The 8,608-nt window shown below is 46.7% G+C and overlaps 1 protein-coding gene across 2 annotated transcripts in view; it reads right to left on the bottom strand.

The window, feature by feature from the left end:
• Nucleotides 1–8,608, bottom strand: part of dync1h1 (dynein, cytoplasmic 1, heavy chain 1) — a 38,251-nt gene that overhangs the window by 21,531 nt on the left and 8,112 nt on the right. For both annotated transcript variants that reach the window (XM_016678277.1, XM_007565511.2), the window contains exons 16-32: nucleotides 6,426–6,545; nucleotides 6,112–6,351; nucleotides 5,879–6,034; nucleotides 5,688–5,801; nucleotides 5,508–5,618; nucleotides 5,227–5,436; nucleotides 4,770–4,916; nucleotides 4,524–4,690; nucleotides 4,269–4,442; nucleotides 3,424–3,778; nucleotides 2,847–3,041; nucleotides 2,490–2,772; nucleotides 2,314–2,414; nucleotides 2,069–2,228; nucleotides 1,038–1,278; nucleotides 778–961; nucleotides 489–701 (exon numbers count right to left, since the gene is read on the bottom strand). In XM_016678277.1, the coding sequence (XP_016533763.1) occupies nucleotides 489–701; nucleotides 778–961; nucleotides 1,038–1,278; nucleotides 2,069–2,228; nucleotides 2,314–2,414; nucleotides 2,490–2,772; nucleotides 2,847–3,041; nucleotides 3,424–3,778; nucleotides 4,269–4,442; nucleotides 4,524–4,690; nucleotides 4,770–4,916; nucleotides 5,227–5,436; nucleotides 5,508–5,618; nucleotides 5,688–5,801; nucleotides 5,879–6,034; nucleotides 6,112–6,351; nucleotides 6,426–6,545 (3,171 nt within the window). The remainder of the gene's footprint in view (nucleotides 1–488; nucleotides 702–777; nucleotides 962–1,037; nucleotides 1,279–2,068; nucleotides 2,229–2,313; nucleotides 2,415–2,489; nucleotides 2,773–2,846; nucleotides 3,042–3,423; nucleotides 3,779–4,268; nucleotides 4,443–4,523; nucleotides 4,691–4,769; nucleotides 4,917–5,226; nucleotides 5,437–5,507; nucleotides 5,619–5,687; nucleotides 5,802–5,878; nucleotides 6,035–6,111; nucleotides 6,352–6,425; nucleotides 6,546–8,608) is intronic.

An 8,608-nucleotide genomic window follows, 5' to 3' on the forward strand; every position in this document is an offset into this window, starting at 1 on the left:
AACATTTACACATGAAAATGCCTGAAAACAGATGCTCAGTTATACAAATCTTTGTCAAATTAAATTAGTAGAACCTCCTGCACAATGCAGCAAGTGGTTTCTGGATGGTAAGACAACAATAAAACACTTGTCTCTTCCAGCGGCCATTGTACAGCGCATACAGCAGTAAAATCAGCTGACCAAACATGCCGGAGTTCAGCTTGGGTTGCTAGGAAACGGGTGGATCTCTGGTGAGGTTGCTAGGTAACAGGGCATGCTTGGCTGGGGTTGCTAGGTAACAGGGTAATATCTGTGGTTTGTGACATTAAACTCTGGAGGGTTTTGAAACGGCTCATTACTTTCTTGCCAAAAACCAGCCGTTTGGTTTATTTAAGCGCTTTGGCTGCTTTTAGAAGCAGTAGAAACCAAAGGGAAGAACTAAAACATGCATCTAGAGAAGGTTAAACTGCCAACATGGGTGTTTATCCTGGTGAAGGGGGCGGCCTTACCTTCTCCACCCACATGCTGCCCACATCGTCGCCGTCTCCGTAGGTGAGGTACATCTCGCTGCAGACCTTCTTCAGCTCCTCCCTCAGCGCCGTCATCTCTCCTCGCAGGTACTGGACTCCAGGGAAGACGTCTGACAGCAGGCTGAAGAGCAGAGGGATGTCCTCCGCCACCAGCTTGGGCACCATGGTCTCACACACACTCTGGATCAGGATCTAAAGCAACAAACCCAAACTCAGGACAAAGAATGACGCGACCCAACTCAGTTTGATCCAACCTCAGTTTTTCCACCTCTTGTTCTGGAAGGTTCTCTGCTATCTCGTTCTCGTCGACAACCTCCCCGCGCTCCAGCTTCTCCCTCTTGATCTTCTGGATCCGCTCGCGCTTGACGTTGCCGGCGCTGATCAACACGCTCTTCAGGGCGCGGAGTCCAAAGTCATAATGGCTCTGAGACGACAGCTGCTCGTCGCACAGCCTGAAGATAAAAACAGAGCGCAAGTCAGAGGGATGCCTTCTAAACCGAGTTAAGCCGAGTTAAAGCTGACACACACTTGAAGAAGGGTACAATCTTCTTGGCGAGGATCTCGGCGGTCCGGAAGCCCTGGGAGTAGAGCATGACCTGAGCGATGAGCTGCCGGTCGGGCTTGGTCATGGCCAAGCTGCGGAACAGCTTCTTCAGGTTGTCGGGCAGGTTGGAGCGGCCGGCGTAGCCCGGGTTCATGGTGATGAAGATGGCCATGTCGGGGCTCACCTTCACCTGTTTGTTCAGGAGCTCCGTGGTAACAGGCACACCTGAGCCAGAGGGAACAGATCCCACTCAGCGCATCGCATGTAGGACGACCAATAGAAACATTGATCTATAAACTTTACATCATCTCTGTGGAGAGTTTGTCAAAGTATTCACAGCTCATTTTAATGCCTTTGAAGTTTGTGGCTGAAACACGACCAAACGTGTGTTTCGAAATATTGGAGAACATTTTGTTTCATTCAACGTTTGGGCAGATTCATCTCTGATGCTAAAATGTTGATCAAACGTGACTCTGTCTTATTTCATCAGACAACTGTTTATGATTTACTACTAAAATGAAAAATAAATTCCCCATTTTAGAACGAGACAAAAGTTTATGTCACTATACAATTGTTGCACTTCCTGTGAATGAATGATAAACTTTAGGCTTTGCACTCTGCTGAGTGATTTCTCCCTCTGCAGAGATCCTTTACTAAAAGAGTCAAGAACTGTAAGGAAAGTATCTATACTACATACTTGTAGTTTGTCACTGAACGTATCTGGACCAACAACTTTTTAGGAGTTTGAACAACATAAAGCAAATCCTACCTGGTTTTTCATTTTTAAATAAGCAGGAGGTGTACTAGTAATCAGCCCTCATGATTTCTTCTTTCAGCTCAAATTGTAGAACTAAATTATGTACTGTGTGTTTGTTAGTCTACCAAGTAAAATCCACTGAAGTTTGCAGTTGTAACGTAATAAAAAGTCAAAATTACAACAAGGCGTATAAATATTTGTGCTGAACAATAAAACGCGATTGCTCAGTGACTGGAGGAAGTTCCTTTTCGTACGTACTCCTGTCTCTGTTGGGGTTGCTGTGCTCCCTCAGCGCCACCTGGATGTACTGGACCTGCTGGGAGACGGCCGACAGCATTCTCTCCTCCAGACGGTTGAACTCGTCGAAGCAGCCCCAGGCTCCCACCTGGCACAGACCCACGAAGATTCGACCCATGGCCTGAAGAGGAAAAGAAAATATCTGCATGATGTCCAGAAATAATCTCTAATATTTAATAAAAAGTCCTGGACCAGCCATGCTGCACCTGGAAGTCGAAGGTTTCATCACAGTTGAAGACCAGGACAAAGCGTCCCAGCTGGTGACCCAGAGCTTTCACAGACTCCGTCTTTCCGGTTCCAGCAGGTCCTGCAGGGTGAACAAAGAGTCAAGATCAACTTTTCTGCTTAGGGAAACTTAAAAAATGCTGCTCCACTTCCATACCGAAAGGTGATCCACCCAGACGGGCCTCCAGAGCCTGGGTCATGGTGAGGTAGCAGCGGTCCGTCAGTGGGGTCTGGACCAGTTTGTCCTGAACGCCCAGATACTCGAAGCCGTAGTTGAACTTGGCGTTGGCCATCTGGATGGACAGCTGCTGCAGGACGTCCGTCTGCTTAGGGTCAAAGTAGAAGCGCATCTGGGAGAGCCACTCGAAGGACTTGGGGTTGTCGATCTTGTTCTTGATCAGCGTCCTCGTGACGTCGCGCTGGTGCACCAACTCTGTGATCTGAACAGAGTGAAACGATTTTCAGACAGTTCATCTAAAATCAGAGCTTCAAGTTGATCTGAATCTCCTTTTACCAGATGCTCCAACTTCCTCCTGCGGAGAGGAGGCTGCTCCATCAGCACCGTGTCGGCCAGGACGTTCAGCGTGGCCTCGACGTTCGACAGCACTCCCTGCATGGGCGACATGTCGCCGCCTCCAGAAATGGTGGTCAAGGCCGACTCGATGTTCTCAGACCAGGCGATCTGGGCGGACAGGACCACCAGCTGGGCCTGAAGACACGCAGCATTAATGAATCATTAACACATATATGAATGCAGAAATGAATAAATAAATGAAGACATAAATATGTGTATGTATATTAATGAATTATGTAAAAATTACCAAATGAATGAATGAATACAGCAAACTGATACATTTTTTGCGTTAATATGATCACTTTCTGCAACCACGGATGAATGATTCATTCATTCATTCATGATCCATCATCTGAAAAGTTAAGAGTCAAATTCCAGCCTCCTCATTAACTGTCCATCTAATTGTCATAATTAATTCATGTTCCTTGGTTGAGGTTTGTTGTTCTTCCCAGTTAACCCTGACTGGATGAAAACGGCTCTATAAACAGTGAACTCTCCCAGTCCTCCCAGTCCTGACCTGGTAGCGATCGATCCAGTTGATGTACTGCGTCAGGTCGATGGCGGTGCCCTTGTTGAAGGCTGTGACCTCGGTGACGGACTCGGCGAGCAGCTTGGCCAGCGTCACCCTCATCTCCTTCTCCACCAGCGTCAGCCACTCGTTGATCTTGGGGTGATCCGTGATGGAGACGGGCGTCTTGTACAGAACCTCCTCTCCCTCCCGGGACGAGATGCCCAGAACCTCGGTGTTGTCTTCGTTCAGCAGGATGCTCGACACGCCGGCAAACATCTTCTTGAAGTGTTTCTGGAGCTTGGCCACGTTCTTGCTGTTGCCGATGATCTCCAGCAGGTCCTCGTCTCCCACAAAGTAGAACCTGTCAGCAAAGATGGAGGACAAATGTCAGACACTGAAGGGTTAAACGTGAACGGTAATTATCGCTCCAACAACACGAGGCTTTACTGACTTCAGCTCCCACAACGTTTTAGAGCTAAAATATATTTATTTCATTGCATAAATATTTATTCAGCGCATTTTTAAATTTCACTGAAGTGATCAGGATTTATATCTGGAAAATAAGAGACAGAATAACGGATGTAAGAATGGAGAGCAAAGGAAGAAACCAAAGAACGAGTGAAGAAAAGACGGAAAGAAGGAAGGAAAACAGAAAATAAACAAGGAAAAATGGATGGAATGAAATGGAAGATAGAAAAATGAAGGATGGATAAAAGGAAGAATGAAGGATGGTGGTTGATTTTTAGCTTTGATAGAAAATGGAATAAAAAGTCTGTAACTGTTTAGACTTCCTGATTTGTTCCCATCCCCAGCACCGCAGCGTACTCTGCTTCCTCCGCAGCGCCCCCTACCTCGGGAAGGAAGATCTCTCCCTCTCCAGGTATTCTCCCAGAGCCTTCTGGATCTTTCCCAGCAGGTCGGCCAGCCGCTCCAGGGACCTCTGGACTCCCTGGATGTTCAGGACGTCCATCACCAGCGGAGACTTGGTCACCTTCTTCATGAGGGCCAGGAACTCTGTGCTGATGCTGCAGGACAGAGACGGTTCTGCTTCAGTTTTTACTGCCTGTAGCTCCATCTGCATCATTTTTAATCAGGTTCTGCTTCACCTCTGGAATCTCTGCGTTTCCACAGGCAGCAGATGCTTGATGTCAGCGCTGCCGGTGAAGATGCCTTCCAGATAAACCCAGCGCCTCTGGACGTCGATCCAAACGTCAAACAGAGCCATGATGCGGTTCAGCTTGTCCTCCCAGCTCAGAGCGTCTTCCTCAAACACCTGAAGAAGAAGACAAGAGCTAAACATCCAACATCCAAAGCATCTGAGGTTGAGATGAAGAGACGTTAGCCGTCGTCACCTTGTAGTAAGGAGACAGCTTCATGGCCGACACGCTGTTGATGTGCTCCTTGACTTTGTTGAACAGATCGTCCCAGCCTCGGATCAGGCGGCACTTGTTCTGGTAGTTCACCAGGTCCAGTTCATACGAGTTCCACACCTCACGGATCTGACGGGACCAGAGACCAGTTAGAGACCCAGTTAGAGGACCGAGAGTGTCCAGGAAGAAGGACAGATGGAAGGATGGAGGGAGGGAATGATGGATGTACAGGCTGGAATAATTGAAATATGTAAACAAAACAAACAGATGGATGATCATCTGATGGACGGTTAGACAAGTGAACAGTGGGATGGATGGAGGGACATGATGGACAGACAGACAAATGAAAGGATAAACAGACCAATGAATGGACAGATGAATAGTTGGACGGATAAACAGATGGATGGACTAACAGATTAGTTGGTGGAGGACGTCTCACCTGCTTCAGGAACTCCTCCAGAGCCATTTCTCCCTGAGCCACCAGCAGGACGTCCTTCACCACCATCTCGTTCTTCTGCAGATCCACGTCCCAGATCTGCCCCAGTGTCAGCTCTGAAAGCACCCAGTTCACATGCAGCCGCTTCATCAGCTGCTTCCAGTGGCGGTCCTTCAGCGCCTCTGACTTCAGCTCAATCACCAACATGTTGACCTGGAGAAGGGAAGAACAGGAAGTGAGCCCTGCTTCCTTTAAATGTACCAGCTGAAAGCCCGTTTCCTGACCTTCAGGTATCCCTTCAGTAGCCTCTGGACAAACTCGTAAGACGCGTACTGTCTCAGTCGGGCCTGGAAGTTCTTCAGCTGGTTCAGGAGAGCATCCAGACTCTGGCGAAGCTGCAGCAACAACAACAACTTTAGTCTCTACAGAACCAAACGGTAAACACCAGAGTTTTATCCGTTTACCTTGCGAGGCTGCACAGAAACCCACGGCTGCTCCTTCATCTGGTCGATCTGCTCCCACACCTTCGACAGCTCAGACCACACCTCCTTCAGGTCATGCAGCTCCTCCAGTGCCACCTTAAAATGAGAGGCAGAAATGGTTAAAACAAGATCCTGACAAATGGCTTTTAATCAACCAACACTGGAGGCGTCACCTGCACTCTCTCCTCGCTGCCGCTGAGCAGGCCGGTATCGGTGAGCTCCAGCGCCTCTTTGGCCCGAGCGCACTTCTCCCGCTCCACCTTCAGGCGGCTGAAGTTGCCTTCATAGATGGTCAGAGACTGAAGGGCTTCTTCAGGACGCAGATTCCCCTACAAGAAAAACAACGTCAGACGCTAAAGTCTCTGAAATACTTTGGTGGTTTTGATGTGGGAGACGCTGGTCTTACTGCGACAGGTTTGGTCTTCTCCCAGTCGTTCAGGAGGTCCGTGGTGCGGTTCTCCACGGCTTTGTCCTCCTGGACTATCTTCATCTGCAGGTTGGCCACCTGCTGCTGGATAGCTGTGTCTTTGCGCTTCATGATGTCACTGAACGCTCCCCATTCACCTTCGATGTTGTCGATGTAGAGCCAAGATGGAGGGAACTGGAAGCGCTGCTTCTCCAGCAGGCGCTGTCCGTTTCGGAACAGCTGCAGGAATAAAAGTTAGTAAGACACCATCCAAACACCAGAGCCAGATTCATTCGGCGGATCTAAAGGCTTACCTCCACGTTCTTCTCAAACTGCTTGATCTTACGTTTCAGGGTCTGGACATACGTGATGAAGTTGACGGCATCTGAGGTGCTCGCCGTGTCCACAGAATGCTGCTCAAGATCTTGACGAGACTTTGAAAGGAAATCAACATTTCTGCTAAGTAATGATGACAATTTAACATGTTAAAAGATGCATTAAGAAATTATCCAATGAACCAAATCTGCAAGTTTTTAGTTTGTCAGAGTTGCTTACAACACCATCACTCTGTTACCAATGTGAGGCGTTTAAAATTAATGCTTTTTTATATATATGCATCTTTATTAGATTTTTATTGAAAAAGTTTGCAGTCTCACTTTATACATTTCTTTTATATATTTAATGTATTTTTTATTTTTAATTAAGCATTTTTAATATTTCTTACTCATTTATTTAATCCATTTCATTTTTTATGAAAATTAATGCATTTTTCTTTAACTGATTTATTTTTGTAGTAATAAATCTTTAATATTGCTTTGTGAAAAATGTCTATTTTCATCAAGTCAGTTTTATGCTGAATGAACAAACAGAGCACCATTAAATGTCTGAACTTCCTGACTTTGCAGCAGCTTTCTGGAAAACATCAGTTCATTCATGTTCTCTAGATCAGTGGTCCCCAACCTTTTTATTACCACGGACCGGTGAAGACTTGGAAAATTTTGCTGCGCCCTGGGGTGGGGGGAGGGAACCGTCAGATAAAGCTTCTGCATGTTGGTGTTCCCGCTAAATCCTGAATATACCTAATTTGGGTTTTCTTGGGCTTTTTATCGCAGCATGTGGGGTTTTCCCTGACTGGGAACGAGAAAACAACCTGTTGAATGTGACAGGTAGCCAATCAGAAAGCGCGGTGACGTAAGAACAGAGGGGAATCCCAAACAGCTGACATATCGCGCAACTGAGAGTCCGGTGGATATCAGAGATGATATGTGGAAATGTTTATTATTTTATGTAAAGGTCGTTATTATATATATTTATGTTTATTCAGTTAAAAATGTTAACCATGAAAAAACATAGTCACCTCCAAATCATAGTGCAGCAAATAGAGCGGCTGCTCCCGCTGTCTTTTATCCACCGCCTTTTCTTTTTGTTTCTTTTATCTCTTAAAATGACTCCACAAACTGTCACTATTGAACTACATCGTCATCCGTGTTTGGTTATTCTAAATTCCCGTATGCTATGTTGGGGGTTTTTACTGGATTATCCTCTGGAATCGGGATGTTCGTGTGGTGTGTTCCTCCTGCCTTAGACACACGAACCGATCGAACCTGTTGTATTTTTATCAGCTCTGTGATCACAGAGGTTTGGAGAATCGGCCAACATTTCTTAAATCTTGCCGTCTAAACCAGACTTAAGACTCACAAGCTCTACTCATCTCCTCTCGACCACTGCCCAAACGCTCTCTGACTCTGGTCGCTATGGTAATGTTTACATATCCCTTCAAAATAAGATACAGATGCGCCACAAAAACGAGCATTTTACTTTCGTGAACATTTTAACTCACGATAAAGACTAACGGAGCCCTGAGCTTGTTTCTCTGCAACGAGACGGTCCCATCAGGGAGTGATGGGAGACAACGACACCCGAAGTGTTGCTTATATCCACAGCCTGCTTTTCTCTACGTGGCAAAGCAGTTTGAAGCTTCATTGCCACATTAGCAGCCGGTGTTATACCCAGAAACGCATGCCTGCCCAAAATTGCATCCCCTCTCGCGGGAGCGGGCATCGCTCTAAGCTCTTGCATATTGACGAGAAAACGGACTGAAATATGACCGAAGAGGAAATTTTAAAGATATAACACCGGTCAGAAAGACGCATTTAGTTCAGTGTCAATGAGATGATATTCAGACAGGATTCTTTTACTGATTGATTTTAGTTTCCTCTGCGATGAACTCTGCGTAAAGTCTATCACGTCCTCGCATGAGGGTGTTAATTATAACCTGTCAAATGACCGACGGGCTTTAAATTTTCATGTAGTTAAAAAAAATAACCGGTCAACAGCACATGGCGCTACACCCACCCGCCACCAGGAGGCGGCACCCTGCTACAGAGCCAAGAAGGGCCGGTGGAAACGCGGCCCCTCCGAAATAGGGGCGAGCCGAGCCGAACCGGGTTGTTTCTATTGCCGCATGTTACACAGAGTGGCTTGTAATGTTTGACTC

Source organism: Poecilia formosa, unplaced genomic scaffold, assembly GCF_000485575.1.
Source record: "Poecilia formosa unplaced genomic scaffold, Poecilia_formosa-5.1.2 Scaffold178, whole genome shotgun sequence".
NCBI lineage: Eukaryota > Metazoa > Chordata > Actinopteri > Cyprinodontiformes > Poeciliidae > Poecilia > Poecilia formosa.